The following is a 17078-nucleotide window of genomic DNA, read 5'->3' on the forward strand; positions in this document are numbered from 1 at the left end:
TCTGTATATTTTGGGGAGCTTTTAGGTAATGTGTATGTGTTTTGGATGCCTCAACTTGGCATTGGCCTGCAGGAAATAGCTGGTGCAGCTAAGCACTGTGAAGAAGAAAAAGAACCCTAGAAGCTCTTCAGCAGGGAGAAGCATAATATAGGGAGCAATTCCTTGGTTCACTTAAAGTAGTTGGCAGTGTACAGCCTTAGAATATTGGCCTAAGGTAACAGCTGGGTCTTGATAACCAGCTGTGGAACTAAGGGGAATTCATATTCCCTAAATAAAAAGAACGGCGGGTAAAGTTTTAGTCTTTAAAGATGAAAGCTAGTAATTAGTCCCGTGAAGTAATTTTCCCTAGAGAAAGAACAGGAGCTGAGTTTGGCTTCATTGCCTGCAGTTGTATCCAGACATCATTATAATGTTTCTGATCATGGTTAATAACCCCAAATGGGCTTTATAGGTGTTCTCTCCCCGCCCTATTCTCCTTTTGCTCTGATTTCCATGCAGGCTCAAAACAGAGTGGAACTTCTGCTCACAGGCCCGTGTCCATTCTTACCACCGGCTTGCTTTGTTTGCCGTCTAGTCTGATGAAGAATTCTGAAGAAACCAAAACCATGCATAATTTTCATGATATTTTGAATGGCCTTAATATGGATTTTTTCTTATGGAGCAGCATGACTATCTTTACTTTTTGTGTAACTTAGAAAACAGTTGTTAAGGTACATCTACCACAGATAAAAAGCTGGTATTTTGTACATGTTTACTCAGGGACTCCCTAATTTGAATACTTTTTTTAAAAGCATCTGATGGGAAGTTTATAATTTTTATTTATGCTATTTGTTTTGCTGCTCCATAACAAAAAGTTTTCATATATTGCCTTTCACCTGAGACTGGGGCACAAAGTCTGCCTCTTGGACGGCCTACTGTACAGGGAATGGCTGGATTTTACGGTGGGGGGGGGGGCCAAACTAAAATCAATGGAAAACTTAAGGAGCCAAGTTATGGATTGGTTGCAATATCACCAAATATACGACATATTTAAATTACACAGAAAGAATGGATTTCTGGACCAAAGCTCAAAATTTGAAAAAGAACTCTTACCAAATAAGGATAAACTTCTGTCTAAAATGTATATTTTTTTATTAGAATGGGAAACAAAAGGCGAGCTTGTTCAAGCTCTGGGCAATAGATATAGGACACAATATAGGTCTTAACCTCTGGGAGAAACTTTGGAAACTGGGAAATAAATGTCCCATCTTCAGGTGTTTTTTAAAAAAATAAATTCAAATTAGGGAGTCCCTGAGTGAACATATACGTTACAAAACACCAGCTTTCTATCTGTGGTACCCTGTTTCTCATATTTTAAGACATTCCCATAAAATAAGCCATAGCAGGATTTTTAAGCATTCAAGGAATATAAGCCATACCCCAAAAATAAGACATAGTGATAGGCACAGCAGCAATGCCGGCCGCAGCAGGAGGAGGAGGAAAAAAATAAGACATCCCTTGAAAGTAAGCCATAGTGTGTGTTTTTTTGAGGAAAAAATAAATATAAGACATGTCTTATAATATGAGAAACACGGTAGATGTACATTAACAATAAAGTCTGCCTCTTGCGCAGCTTGATGAAATCAAGCCAAGCCACACACACAATAGAATGGATTGGTTCTGGAGTTCCCTCTTGCATGCTTGGACCAAACTTGGATTGGGAGCAATATGATTCCCTGAGATATGCAGAAGGACTTCTAGACTTGTGAAGTGCAAGGTGCATTTATTAACTTGGTTGTGTGTGTTTTTAAAACAAAGGTGCAACTATTCTTATTTTTTTGACCCTAGATTAGGACTCTGTATATAACGCTTTCTGCTGTATTAACATAACAGTTCATTGAAGATGCGCAGGGCAGTTATGATGTAAGGAAGTGATCAAACAAAACGATTTTCATTTTGACAGTTCAGAATTTTCATGGTTGTCCACTGCCTCGTGGTTTTCTCATTTCTGTGCATTTAATGCCACTCTGCCACTATTTAGCCATTAAATTTTAATGCCTTTTCATTTCTGTTGCCTGCTCATCTCAGCTGCCAGGAATGACAGGCTGCTGGGGATTTTTCATTTTGTAGGAAAATGAAATCTCTGTGGAATCTTGCAGGAAAGTCGTAAGTGCGAAGAGAGTTCTAGACACATAATACGCCTGAATCTGCTGCAGGAAAGTCTTATGCTCTGAAGGGGAAAGATTATTGAAATTGTTAATTAAATGAGAGCCTGCAGCAACTGCAACACCATTTGCTTCTCTTTTGGAGACCAGCATCACTGTTTGATAGTAGCAGGAACTCATCTCCCTTTGAAAGGGACTCTCAAGGTAGAAAGTCGCAAAGGTTTTGAAGTGATTGGCTAAAAAATGAAATCATGTTAAAATTTCTGGGCATAATAAAAGATAATGCAAGTAAGACCTATTATGGTAGGGAGGTCCTCCTCCAGGCAACCTATTTATTGAGCATCTATCCTGATTTGCTTGTCCAAAGCTTATGCGGTGCTTAGACATTGTCCAGTCTTTATCGAGCATTCGCTCTGATTTGTTTGCAGGGAGGATATATGCCAATGAGCATTCAGCGCGTTTTGCTTGAAGAGTGTTCACACATCTTCCTGTTGATCATTTGTTCATCCCACACTATTTAATGCATCCCTTCTTTATTTTTCTAACTTCAAAAACAAAACAAAACCATTTTTAACAGATTTGTTGTACTAGGGTGGCAGAGCCCTTCAATTGTGCAAACCTAAACTTATGATGGGGACGCGGGTGGCGCTGTGGTCTAAACCACACAGAGTCTAGGGTTTGCTGATCGGAAGGTCGGCAGTTCAAATCCCTGTGACGGGGTGAGCTCCCGTTGTTCGGTCCCAGCTCCTGCCCAGCTGGCAGTTAGAAAGCACATCAAAGTGCAAGTAGATGAATAGGTACTGCTCCAGTGGGAAGGTAAACCCAGAAGTTGTCTGCGGACAAACGCTGGCTCCCTCGGCCTATAGAGCGAGATGAGCATGCAACCCCAGAGTCATCCGTGACTGGACCTAACGGTCAGAGGTACCTTTACCTTTAAACTTATGATAGCTGCCTCAATGATAGTCTGGAGGCACCCTATGATGATGAGATCTTAGTGATAATATGTCTGATAGGTCTACTATTGGTGCAGTGGTTTTAAGGAGCTAATCTGTAACTTATACCCACTTTGCAAATAGATGCAGAAGATGCTGGGTGAAGCGGAGAGCAAGAGATGGGAGGCTGGGAAGTTTGCAATTTAAAATGTTTGTGTGGACACTTTTGGAAATAAATTGTTGATATTAAAAACTGGATTTCTTTCCCCACTCAAAGGGTATAACACAGATGAACACTCAAAAGCGCTGTTGAAATCCATGAGCCAAAAACATTAAGTGTTTTCCTTAAATGTAACTGATTTCAGTAGATTGTGTAGCATGGTCCTACACACCTTTTTTTCCAGAAGTAGGTCATACTCAATTTCAGTGGAACTTTCTCTTTAGTAAAGTATGCTTGCAATTGCAATTGCAACAGAATTAAATTCTGTTGGATTTAATTTTGTAAAAGATAAATTTATTTTAAAGTCTTACTCACCTATTCAGCTGTTAGAGTTTTATTGCAACATGCACCATAACACATTATTCATTAAAAAAACCCCACTTCATTTCCATGCATAACGATAATGCAAATGCAACAGCTGGATAAAATGTATTTCTAAAACAAGATTCTAAAAATGAAAGCAACCCCCCACACCTGCAATCAATCCAGATCCGGAGTGACAGGTAACTCATTGACAAAAGTCTGGTGGGAAAGGAATGTTTTAACCAATTTCTTGAAGGCTTCTATAGACTGAAGCTGATGCGCTTTCCTGCAGAACAGCAGTGAGTGTGTTCTGCAGGGAAGGTGCCACCACAGACAAGGCCCTGTTCCAAACACAGATGAGTTAAACCTCCACTAGGAGTTCAAAGCTGAGTTTCCCCATATGGTGATCACACCACATTGTGGTGGCTCATAAAGGAGGGGGGGGGGATCCCATAGAAAGACAGGCTGCTTAGAGAGCTTTAACTGTTAAACCAACCCCCTTGAACAGAGCCAAGAAGCTGATTGGCAACCCTGAAGCTCCTTCAATATGTCTCCTCTGACCAACACCACAGGCTGATACATGTAATCAAAGGTACCCTCATCGCATTGCAGCACAGTTTTTCACTGTCCTGTCCTTCAGGGTTTTCCTCTGCTTGCTTCTGGATTTTCTGCATTGTGTTGCATTGTGGCAGCCCACTCCACCCTTCCAGTGTCCCCGTTTTTCTGCTGAGCAGGGGCATCCAACAGACATCAGTGGCTGAACACCTTTCTGAGCAAGGCAGACCAAAACCATGTTGTGCTATGGCTGGAGTTGGATTTTTCTTGTCAAGATGATTACAAGTGGTGCTGTGATCAGACTTTGTGGTGGATGGGCTGTGTAGAAGCATGTACTGTGACTGACGTTGCTGAGATGACATGAAACCTGCCACGTCGGCAGAATAACGGGGAGCTTAACAGAAAGGAAGGCAATATACCGTAAAAGGAATAAACTGGATTATGTCGCCTCAATGGTACAGGCTCTTGTCTGCCCCTAGGGAGTTCCCAACACAATAGGATTGCTGTTTCCCGCTGTACTGTAGGATGGAAACTATAGTTTCATGTTAATTAAACTGGTAAACACAGAGGGGTGTGTGGGTGTGTGTCCCCCCCCTCGATATTTGTTACCTGTCAGTTAAGTAGAAAACCTCCAAATTGGTTAACAAAAAATCCTAAAGAATACATAATAATAATAATAATAATAATAATAATAATAATAATAATAATAATAATTTATTATTTATACCCCGCCCATCTGGCCGGGTTCCCCCAGCCACTCTGGACGGCTTCCAACAAAACATTAAAATACAGAAATCCATCAAACATTAAAAGCTTCCCTAAACAGGGCTGCCTTGAGATGCCTTCTAAAGGTCTGGTAATTGTTGTTCTCTTTGACCTCTGGTGGGAGGGTGGGTGCCACTACCGAGGGTGGGTGCCACTACCACAGGGTGGGTGCCACTACTGAGAAGGCCCTCTGCCTGGTTCCCTGTAACTTGGCTTCTCGTAGCGAGGGAACCGGCAGAAGACCCTCGGCGCTGGACCTCAGTGTCCGGGCAGAACGATGGGGGTGGAGACGCTCCTTCAGGTATACTGGACCGAGGCCGTTTAGGGCTTTAAAGGTCAACACCAACACTTTGAATTGTGCTCGGAAAAGTACTGGGAGCCAATGTAGGTCTTTCAGGACCGGTGTTATGTGGTCTCGGCGGCCGCTCCCAGTCACCAGTCTAGCTGCCACATTCTGGGTTAGTTGTAGTTTCCGGGTCACCTTCAAAGGTATCCCCACGTAGAGTGCATTGCAGTAGTCCAAGCGAGAGATAACTAGAGCATGCACCACTCTGGCAAGACAGTCCGCGGGCAGGTAGGGACTCAGCCTGCGTACCAGATGGAGCTGATAAACAGCTGCCCTGGACACAGAATTGACCTGTGCCTCCATGGACAGCTGTGAGTCCAAAATGACTCCGAGGCTGCGCACCTGGTCCTTCAGGGGCACAGTTACCCCATTCAGGACCAGGGAGTCCTCCACACCTGCCCGCCTCCTGTCCCCCACAAACAGTACTTCCGTCTTGCCAGGATTCAGTCTCAATCTGCTAGCTGCCATCCATCCTCCAACTGCCTCCAGACACTCACACAGGACCTTCACCGCCTTCACTGGTTCTGATTTGAAAGAGAGGTAGAGCAAGTCAGATTTTTTAAATGCCCTAAATTTAGGTAGCAACCAAAGTAATTAGTTGAGCAGAAGCCTGGGGGTGCAGGGAGGAGAAGGGCAATTGGGGCAACCCAAAAGTGCTCTGGGAGAGAGCCACCTTGGTCTGGCATCCAATATTGGTCTGGCATCTGGCTGTCATACTTGCTAGTTTGACGTATTCTATTAGTTTAAGCAGCCATTGGTGCTTTGTTGGGTTAGCCTTCCCTTTCCACATTTTTGCGTACGCTATTCTTGCAGCTGCTGTTGCATATAGAAATAAGTTTTTAACTTTGTTTGGTATTTCCTGACCTACTGTTGCTAACAGGAACGCTGCTGGGTTTTGGGGGAAAGTGCACTTAAGCATCTTTTTAAATTTATCATATATCATTTCCCAGATTTATTTATTTTTTGGTGAATTTGCATTGCCACCACATGTGAATTAAAGATCTCTCTGTATCTGAACATTTCCAACATTAATTTGATCCTTTTTTATACTCTCCAGAATGTATAAAAGAGGTGGCATCAATTTATTCCACTATGGTGTCTGTTTATAGGAGTTTTTTTTTTTGGTAGAGCATGACCTGAGGCAAAAATGGAATTGTGTGTACAACATGAAAAACAGTGTTCTGTAGTTTTACCTGCAATTCAGATAAAAGTCTCTGTCCATGGCGTTTGAAAATGGAAAGTGAAGTCTTAGCTCAATCTGGGATCCGGTGTGCACAAGAGTTACAGTGTGTGTGTGTGTGTGTGTGTGTGTGTGTGTGTGTGCATACGTTTTTTCAGCTGACTTCAGCAGAAGGGGTAGCTCCTTGGTCTCTTCATTTCTTGTGAACTGCTGAACACCTGAGTGTAAAGTCAGCAGGTGAGCCCTTGCATGTGCAGTTCATTGTGTATGTCAGGATGGACATGGTGTTTTGGATTGCTGCCTTGTTGCTTTCCCCCCTCCTCATGCAAGGATGCAGTTGTGCAAAGGTTCTCAAGCAAGTGTTAAGATGGTAATGGTGTGTTGTTCTGATTCCTCTTTTCCAGCAACAGCTGCAAGCATATGTGGCCTGGGTGAATTCACAGCTGAAGAAGAAGCCTACAGTTAAGCCAGTGCAGGACCTGAGGCATGATCTCCGAGATGGCGTTGTCCTGGCTTCTCTCATTGAGATCGTAGGTCAGTAACATGGCAGGCAGAAGACACTCATTGTAAACATGTCAGGGTTGTTTTCAACTGCACCCTCCTCCATAACTTGATTGAAGCCACTCTAGAGTGATGCACAATGGCTGAAGTGTGCTGTGAAGGAAGACTGTGTGCATGCCTTCTGTCTGCAAAATAAAATAACATAATAAATCAATGATAGCACTTCACCAGAAATTTGTCTAATATTGCTCCAGTATTGATCCAGTTTGTCTGCCTGCACTTCCATTCAAAACAGGGCACTGTTCCTTGTAAGGAGCTCCCCATTGCCTGTTAAGCTCGGACTGCTAAGGATAAATCTTTGAACTGCTGGTGGGAATGGCGGAACAAAACAGGAGGGGTATGTAGGCCCAAGATGTTTGCAACCTGGTCTCCACAATCCCCCGTCAGAAGAGAATGACCTGTGAATCCCAGAAGCAAATGTTCCTTACTTCCATATGTGTCCCAATAGATGCCAGAATGCTTTTCATGACTGACAACCTGGGCCAAGAACTGTTTTAGGGAAACTATGAAAGGATTTCCTTTACTCTTAGATCTATTAATTATTATTATTATTATTATTATTATTATTATTATTATTATTATTATTATTAATTTTTATTTGTACCCCTCCCTCCCCAGCCGGAGCCAGGCTCAGGGTGCCTAACATAAAACTAACACAGTACTGTATACAAAAAAAATAAGAACATAAAACAGGCAATCAGTTAATTAAAATACATCTTAAAATTAGTTCAGGGCAAATTGAAATCTGGACAGATGTCAGTCCACAGGTAAAATTGAGAATTCTCCAGGGCCAACTGTTACCACTGGTCTTATAAAGGACCTGTGAGCAGGCTAGGAGACCTCTTTAATGTTTGTTCTTATACAGAAAGAAAAGAACCAGACTGAACTCCGACCAAAGGCCTGGTGGAACAGCTCCGTCTTGCAGGCCCTGCAGAAAGATGTCGAATCCCGCAGAGCCCTGATCTCTTGTGAGAGAGCGTTCCACCAGGCCGGGGCCACGGCCGAAAAGGCCCTGGCTCTGGTCAAGGCCAGTCTAATCTCCCTGGCGCCTGGGATCTTCAGGGTGTTATTATTTGCAGACCTTAAGGTCCTCCGTGGGGCATACCAGGAGAGGCGGTATTATTATTATTATTAGAAGTAGTAGTGCCTGCATTTAGGAAGAGCCAGTCAAAGCACCAGGACTGTAGAAACTTAAAGAAAATTTGGTCCCTTGTCATTTACAAAGCAGAGTAGAATTTGCATATATTGATGAGAAGGAATGGGATTTCATTGGCAGGGGGTGGTAAATGACTACACACAAAATGGCACAGCAATGAACTATATGCATCTGCTTATGATGGAGTAGAAAAACAGGAATTTTTTTTAAAGGCTGCCTTTCTAACCTGCTGTAAAGATTGTTTGGAACTTTTTTGGCTGTTCCAAATCATGGTACTGTACAAACAGAGCTTTCAATACAAATCCTTAGTCAGCATCCCAGGCGGCTGAGAGAAGTCAATGATGGAAAGGGAGAGAGTTTTGCACAAGTCAGCTACAGAGCAGACTTGCCACAGTCCATGCTTGAAAATAAGTTTCCCAAACAGCTCTATGGCTTTGATAAATTTAGGTAAAGCACCAGCAGCAAGCAACGAGCAGAACCATTTTAAAATGTTTTTAGGAGAATAAAGGCAGCATTGTTGTTGTTGTATAGTCGTTTAGTCGTGTCCGACTCTTCGTGACCCCATGGACCATAGCACGCCAGGCACTCCTGTCTTCCACTGCCTCCCGCAGTTTGGTCAAACTCATGTTCGTAGCTTCGAGAACACTGTCCAACCATCTCATCCTCTGTCGTCCTCTTCTCCTAGTGCCCTCCATCTTTCCCAACATCAAGGTCTTTTCCAAGGATTATTTTCCAAGTGATCCCCTTCATGGATCACTGCCTTGTCGTGGCGAAGGGGCTTTAAATAACTTAGAGAAGTTATGTTTTGACCAAACGTGATCCACCTGGAGAAGGAATTGGCAAGCCACTCCAGTATCCCTGCCAAGAAAACTCTATGGACAAAGACAATAGGCATATAAAAGGCAGCATTAGTAGCAACAAAAAAGTTTAAGTTTGCTGCCACCCTAATGCTTACCCTGGCACTTAGAAGTGGCTTGCTTCTAAGTAAACATGGGTAGGAGTTGCTGATTGATTCCATTTGTATATCACCTTTCTGTCAAGATGGCTTGAAATGTAGTATACTTTTTTAAAAGATGAGAAACGGGGCTCTCAGTCTCAGGATGGCAGGAATTCCCTACCTTGCATTTCTTTTAATCTGCCTCTCATCAGGGTGTTCATGTCTTAAGTAGCCCCTCAGAAGGTGGGGGAAGCTCTTAGGCTGTTGCTGGTCCCATCAGCTCCCAGTTCTAGGTCTCTCTTCTACCTCTCTTTGGGTCACACAGGATTGGGTTGTCCCCCCCCCCAAGCAAACGTAAGTTCAAAGCAGTACAAGTGGTACCTCTGGTTATGAACTTAATTCGTTCTGGAGGTCCGTTCTTAACCTGAGGTGCCACATTAGCTAATGGGGCCTCCCACTGCCGCCGCGCTGCCGGCGCACGATTTCTGTTCTCACCCTGAGGTAAAGTTCTTAGCCCAAGGTACTTCTTCCGGGTTAGCAGAGTATGTAACCCGAGGTGTTTGTAACCTGAGGCACCACTGTATTCGAGTGGAACAAAAATAATATCTCTTTTTGCGCTGAAGGCCATGTTTGACCAATGCCTTATTCATGATCGGTATCCTTGCCAGACAATGAGAGTATGTCTAAACTGTGATTTTATTTTTTCACGGGGCTTCCTTGGGTACTAATTTCTTTGCTGAGATACCACTATTTATTTATAAGGAAGAAATAGTAGGGTTTGCCATAATGATTGCTGGAATAATGCCACTCTTTTCAAAGGCCACATGGTGGAGCCTGCCAGCAGGAGGACACGACTGAATCCAGCTGATACAGCAGATAATGAAAGATCCCTCTTTGCCAGCTCCATTTCAGGGCATGAGCTCTGACTATTTATTCTAGTGTTCCAGTGCCCTAAGAGGATGGTGAAATCACAGCTTGTACTCCCCTCTGCCTCCGAGGAGAAGCTGCTGCTGAGGCTAACAACTATTCCCCTCCACCTGTAACAGCTCCAGTAGGCAGTTAGTGTCACACAAGCTCATTCTTCTTGATAATTAGGTTGTGTCTCTTCCACAGCTGGAGAGAAACTGAATGGAGTGCAGGTCAACCCCGCCAGCCCTCAAGAAATGAGGGAGAATGTGGAGAAAGTCTTGCAATTCGTGGCATCCAAAAAGATCCGTATGCACCAGACATCAGCTAAAGGTGAGGGCTCTTTAGTTTGATGTATACAAATCAATGAAATAGCATTGCACGTCAATAGAAACAAGCATTCACCTTCCTCTTTGCTTTTCGCAAGCCGTGTTTGCCAGCATTTCCATTGCTGAGTACAACAAAACATTCAGTGGAAAAGACATATAAAAGGCAAAGCCAGATGCTGTTCCATCTTCCTCTGGCATCAACATTAGTCACAAATATCACATGAATCGGGAGAAATGTTCTCCTAGTCTTGTGAGCTTCAGAGCGCTTTCGTTGGAAATACTGCTTACCTTGAGGCACTGGGAGTGGGTGACAAGGGGCACAGTGGCTTCTGTTGTTTCCAGGAGGAGGAGAGCGTAGCCCTGCAGGCTGCAGATGTCAGCTGGGAACCCTCTGTACTTATGGGGGGAAACAGTGGACTCTCTATGACAACAGCAGCATTCTTGAGAAGCCCTGAGATGTTACCCAAGAGTTTGTATCAGCTTTTATGTAAGCTGCATCAGGCCTCAGATTTTTATGGCACCCTGGGAAACCTTTCTTTCTTTCTTTCTTTCTTTCTTTCTTTCTTTCTTTCTTTCTTTCTTTCTTTCTTTCTTTCTTTCTTTCTTTCTTTCTTTCTTTCTTTCTTTCTTTCTTTCTTTCTTTCTTTCTTTCTTTCTTTCTTTCTTTCTTTCTTTCTTTCTTTCTTTCTTTTTTCTACCAAGATTGGGCTTCCTACAATTTAAGGTGGAAACCTGGGAAATGATAAATAGGGTTTTCATGGTAAAAACTCCTTATGCTTAACCTAGCTCAGCTACTTTTTCAGGAAAAATGGGTGCACCATCATACTGCAATGAAGACCAGACGATAGCAGGAAAGAGTTAGGGCTGGGGCTTGGGATATTCCCGCCCCTGAAATAGTATAGAATTAAGTTATTCAGCAGCCTGGATAGAAGTGGTACCATTGTATTCTGGCAATTTTGTCATGAGCACAATCGCAACCACTGGCAGGAACGGGTTTGTGAAGAGTGTCGGCTGCACTTAGGAGGAAGACTGCACAGCTGGAGGTACGCCATCCGAAACGCAGACTGATTTGTTAATATTTAAACCATTCCCAGGAGGTTCACCTGTTACATTAATGCTGGTTCTTGAAAACCAGCAGCATTGCTAATCCGCATAGACAGTGTCACTTAGAGTTTTTCAGGGATTCTGCAATTTGTTTCCCTTGGGTTTATCTAAACATTCAACAGAACACTTACCCCAGCCACATTCTTCGAGGATTGTAGTGTGTTGGGGGGGTGGGGGGTGGGGGCAGTGGTTTATAAATCAATAAAACTAAACAAATTCCCAAATGGTGTGAGCATGGGACCAGACGTTTTCTCACAAGAGTTTCAGTTAGGTGGTGCCCGTGACACTTATGCACTAGTTGCAATTGCTGCCTTAGCTAGTTGACGGCTTGCATTTCCCCCCACATTCAGATATCTGCTTAAAAGTACGATGCTTTGTAACTTAGAAAATAATTTCCTAGATTTGTATGTGGTATGTACTGTTTTCTGAAGACAATATACCATTAATAAGGGGGGGGGGGAGAAAAACCAGTGCAACAAAAGCAAGTCCTAGCTTGAGGGAAGAAATCTGGATTGCCTGCAACAAGTTAGTTGCAACTGCCCATTTCAATGTATTGCTTAAAATTTATGCAGGGAAGTGTGATAACATGTGGGTTAGATTTTGCTGCTTCTTGTTGAGTTAGAAGTAGATTCCCCTCCCCTCCCAGTTTTATAAAATAAAATGTGATAAATCTGAATGTATAGTTTGTCCTTAATTGGGCTTGCTTACTGGAAAGTATCCCCATAATTATGATGAGACAGTTTCCCATCTAGCAAACCTGGAAGTGTGCCATGTAGTTAAAGGCCTGATCTGTAGGTGGCAGTAATTGATTTTCTTTTGAGTCACTTTTTCAGCTACATTCTCAAAAGTTCTAATGGGTGTAGCTACCAAAACCTTTTGTACTTCAGCTGGGTCTTCCAGACATTATTATGCATTTTTATTTATTCATCATTTTATCAAATTCAAATACCGCCCTTCATCTGAGGATCATAGGGCAGTTTACAGTATAAAAATACAAACCTACTTAGCATAATAACAAACGAACACCCCCCCCCCCAGTTTAAAAGGCTATAGATTGTTTAATTAGCCAAAGGCCTGGGAGAAGAGGAATGTGTTTGCCTGGCGCCTAATGGTACGCAATGAAGGTGCCAGGTAAGCCTTACTGGGGAGAGTATTCCAGAAGTGGGGAGCCATTGCAGAAAAGGCCTGTTCTCATGTTGCTCCACTCTGGACCACTTGTGGCGATGATCACAGAGTCAGTGTTCGAGACTCCCATTGTTCTAGGCACCTTTTGCAACAGGGAATTAGTTTCTGAGCTCTGGGTGCAGTACTGTGCCTAAGATTTCAGATTAAAACTGCAGTGTGGAAGGAAAGGAGGACCTTTTTTTGCCTCCCCACTTCCAGCTACTCTCTGAAGACTGGGAAAGAGATCCTCTTAAGAATATTAGGGGGGTGGGCACTAGACCATGTGAAAAATGAACATAATATTTTAGCTGTGGTTCATTCATTGTCACATGGGCGTACCCAGCGCGGGCAGGGGGGCAGCTGCCCCCCCCAGAAGCAAAAAAGGGAGAGCATGGTACAACAGGCAGGGGCGCTGCCAGCTGTGCTCCTCCTCGACCTGCTCGGCCGAAGCGAAACGGCAGCGGAGGCAGCCTCCGTCGAGCTTTTGTAACTCAGTTTTTAGCACTGCAAAAAGTCCGGGTCGGTTCATATGGGGAAAGGTGGTCCTTGAAGCATTGCAATATGCCTCCATTCCACATTATTGGCTGCTGCTCTTGGGATCAAGAAATGCATATCATTACACCATCAGGGCCCTGTACAAGTTGAACTACACCTGCCAATGGATAAGGAAGGAAGGGCATGGACTTGAAGACTCATGGTGCAGCCACCTTTCTGAAGCTAAGCAGGTTAGATATGGTTTGAGCCTGGGAATCCCATATACACTGCTTTGACTTTCAATGTGCAAGAAAGGTGGGATATAAATATACTAACATGGTTGCAATAATTGGCCAGACTACCGGTATGTCATTCTGGGTTTCAGACAAATAACCTCATTGTTTGGGTTTGGTTGTATTTTATAGACATTGTTGATGGGAACCTGAAATGCATCATGAGGTTAATCCTTGCCTTAGCTGCTCATTTTAAACCTGGCTCAAGTAAAGCTGCCAATCAGACCCCATCGAGCATGATGGGAAAGAACTCGGCAGGAACAGGACTGTCATCAGCCAATCACAGGCCTCAATCAGCTGCTGCTGTTGCCCAGGGTGCAGTGGCTGCCCTGGCAGATGTTCGCCAGGATGTTTTGCGCTTGGGGCGTGATGTTCTCCGGCACAGACAAAGGTAACTCATTTCACTTGTTCAGTTTCATTTTGATAACGTGAGCCATTTGGAACTCCACAAACACCCTTTGATTAGTTTTGCCGATATTCAAGTTTCTGCCTCATTGACATATCTAGAATTGGTCAAAAAGGGTTTTCCCCTAGAGTGGATTGACTCAGCATCATGTTGTTTTTTTCCGATGGGGAAGGCTTTTTTCTTTCTTTCTTTTTTTTCTGTAGCATGTGACTTGGCTCTCTTTCTTGAGATACCTGGGGGTATATGGTTTGCCGACACCTTTCTGCAATGCAACTGCCATTTTCTAGCAGCACACTGGTATGGATTGTGCAGGCAAAATGTTATATCAGGAGCCTATGAAAGGAGCAATTGGATTTGTAGGCTGATGAGAAGAAATTTACAAAAGCCTTAAAGACTTGTATTTCCACAGACCGGTGGGATTGCAGACCTGGGCCCTTCCATTCATACCATTAACCCATCTACTTCTCTCTTTGGATCCACAGTTGCCACTTTGCCATTTTTCTGTAACATTTGTTTAGTTTGCTTTGTCTTGTGTAGTTGATGGTACAAGAGGTTTCTTATTTATTTTAATGCACATCTTTAAGCCAGTTATGTGCAAGGAGTGATGATGTGCCTTTTAAAAATCTGGATAAGGAGGCAGTGCCAACCAAATCCTATGAATATGCCTCATTAGCCTAAATTGAAGCTGGGGGTGGGTGGGTTGCTGTTGTTGCTGTTGTTGTTATTTTACACTGTTTGCCCTTGCTCATGGTGCAGTCTTTAATCTTCAGAGACAGCAGCCTGGATGAAGAGATTGAGCATCCGTACTGGAGTGTCCGAGCACTGGTACAGCAATATGAGGGGCAGCAAAGTGTGCCTTCAGAGTCCCACTCCTCCAGGTACTAAATTTGCTCCTTGCAGCTCCTACCTCCATGCTTTTCCAAATTTATTCTTTGTAGAAGCTGGTCCTGTAATGGTTTTTTAAAAAAACAAGTAAGGCTATTTTCCATGCACATGGTGAGCTGCATGGAATCTTCAGTCTGATGCAGAATTTAGCTTCTTTAGAATCTCTAGTTTTGTTTTATCTAGACTTCATGAATACGTATATATTGGAGAACAGACACTGCTTGTTGAAGGCCCTAAAGCAAAAGAATTCCCAGCGCAAACCGTTTGAGAAGTTATGTTGTGGTGCTTTCATGCACAGTCCAGCTCTTTGCCTTCTCCCATAGCTTTTAGCCCCTGTGCTACACAGATTCCCAAAGTATATTGCTCCTTGCCCTTTACCTCCTCAATTTGTGCTAGAAATATTTCATACTACACACACAGCAGCAGCAGCACACTGTTTAAATTGCACTAACCCAAGCATCCCCAAACTGCGGCCTTCCAGATGTTTTGGCCTACAACTCCCATGATCCCTAGCTAACAGGACCAGTGGTCAGGGAAGATGAGAAGTGTACATTGGAACCCCTACTTACGAATGACTCTACTTACAAAAAAATCGACTTACGAATGAAAAAAATTGGGGCACGCTTACGAATTTCTTCGACATCCGAATGGCCTTGGTGCCCCGCGCTTGCCACTGCTGCCGGATCAGGCCTTCGCTGGCCTCGGTGCCCTGCGCTCGCCACTGCTGCCGGATCGGGCCCTCACCGGCCTCGTTGCCCCTTGCTTGCCGCCGCCGCTAGATTGTGCCCTCATGGCTGCTGCTGCCGCCGCGAGACCGGCCTTCTGTAGTGAGCGGGACCGCGGAGGAGCGAGAGGCAGAGGCCTTGCCCGCCCCCTATCTGTAGTGCGCGCTTGCTCGCTCACCTGCCTGCCTGCCGATGGCTTCTCTTTCTCCTTCGCCTGCTCCGAGCGCCCATGGAACTCGGAGCAGGAGAAAGAGAAAGAGAAGCCATTGGCAGGCAGGCAGACAGGCGAGCGAGCGAGCGAGGAGCGAAAGGAGGAGCAAAGGAGGAGTGAATGGCAGAGGCCTTTCGTGGAGGAGCGAAAGATAGAGGCCTCGGCCACCCGCCCGCCCACCCCCTAACTGTAGCGCACGCTCACTTGCTCAGAGCAGGCGAAGGAGAAAAAGAAGCCATCGGCAGGCAGGCAGGCGAGCGAGCAAGCGCGCTACAGGTAGGGAGCGGGCAGGCGGGTGGCCGAGGCCTCTGCCTTTTGCTCCTCCGCAGCCCCACTCGCTGCAGGCCAGCCCGCGGCGGCCATGAGGACATGATCTAGCGGCGGCGAGCACGGGGCAACGAGGCCGGTGAGGGCCCGATCTGGCGGTGGCGGCGAGCGCGGGGCAACAAGGCCAGCGAGGGCCCGATCCAGGGGCAGCGGCGAACTCGGGGCAGCGAGGGAGGTAAGGCTCCGGAACGAATTAATCCGTTCCCAATGAATTCCTATGGGAAACATCGTTTCGATTTACGAATGTTTCTACATACGAATGTGCATTTGGAACGGATTAAATTCGTAAGTAGGGGTTTCACTGTAGTCCAAAACATCTGGAGGGCCGAAGTCTGGGGATGCCTGCACTAACCTTTATACTGTTTCTCTGGATTTAGAATTGACAGATTCTGTGCTCATGTTCATTAGAATTTAGCAATTCTCCCAGAATTTTAGCATAAGACTACCAAATGCCTTCCCCTACTCCCAAATGTGTTCCCTTAATTGCCCTCCCCATTCCTCCCAAGTGCTTTGTCTGTGATGGCCATTGCTCTTTAGTCACTGTTGATACCCTCACAACTGTACAATCAGAAAGCAAACCCTCTGAACTCAGAGAGCGTTGTGTGTTTGCCTGTATCTGCCAATTTGCATCCTATTTTCTGCTCACTGGGCTTTTTTCTGCTTGCCTCTGGATTTCTGTTACATGCATTTTCTCTTTGGGTGCAAAATTTTGCAGGGCACAGTAAAATGTCGGTGCTTACAAGCAGCTTTCTTCTCTTTATGGGAGACACAAGAAAAGGAAGGAAACTTTGACGGCATGGTGGAGGAAAGCCTGATACCCTTCATAGGGTCCTTTGGTGGGCCGCTTGGGCAGAGTAAAGCTGATTTAAGTCATGGAGACAGTTGGAAAGAGACAGACAAACAGACAGACAGCAAGAAATCTCAATTTCTTTGACTGAAAGGAGCCATGGCTTAGCAGCTGTTTTTTTCTACCGTGATGCCCCATCTATTACTTGGCATCACCCCAAGCTTTTTATTCTCTTGTTTCTCCATCCTCAAACCCCATGGAGCCCTCTGGATTTTCACATTTGGTGCAGTTCAGCATGTAGTTAGTTTGTGGAAAACCTCTTCCTCCCACAACTCCCCTGTGGTGGAAAAGTAAGAGCTCTCCACAGT

At 44.6% G+C, this 17078-nt stretch overlaps 1 protein-coding gene across 4 annotated transcripts in view; it reads left to right on the top strand.

Moving 5' to 3' along the window:
• Positions 1–17078, top strand: part of DIXDC1 (DIX domain containing 1) — an 82304-nt gene that overhangs the window by 29818 nt on the left and 35408 nt on the right. For all 4 annotated transcript variants that reach the window (XM_060268555.1, XM_060268556.1, XM_060268554.1 and 1 more), the window contains 4 exons: positions 6850–6979; positions 10213–10338; positions 13502–13760; positions 14546–14653. In XM_060268555.1, coding sequence (XP_060124538.1) covers positions 6850–6979; positions 10213–10338; positions 13502–13760; positions 14546–14653 — 623 coding nt within the window. The remainder of the gene's footprint in view (positions 1–6849; positions 6980–10212; positions 10339–13501; positions 13761–14545; positions 14654–17078) is intronic.

This window comes from Zootoca vivipara, chromosome 15 (assembly GCF_963506605.1).
Source record: "Zootoca vivipara chromosome 15, rZooViv1.1, whole genome shotgun sequence".
NCBI lineage: Eukaryota > Metazoa > Chordata > Lepidosauria > Squamata > Lacertidae > Zootoca > Zootoca vivipara.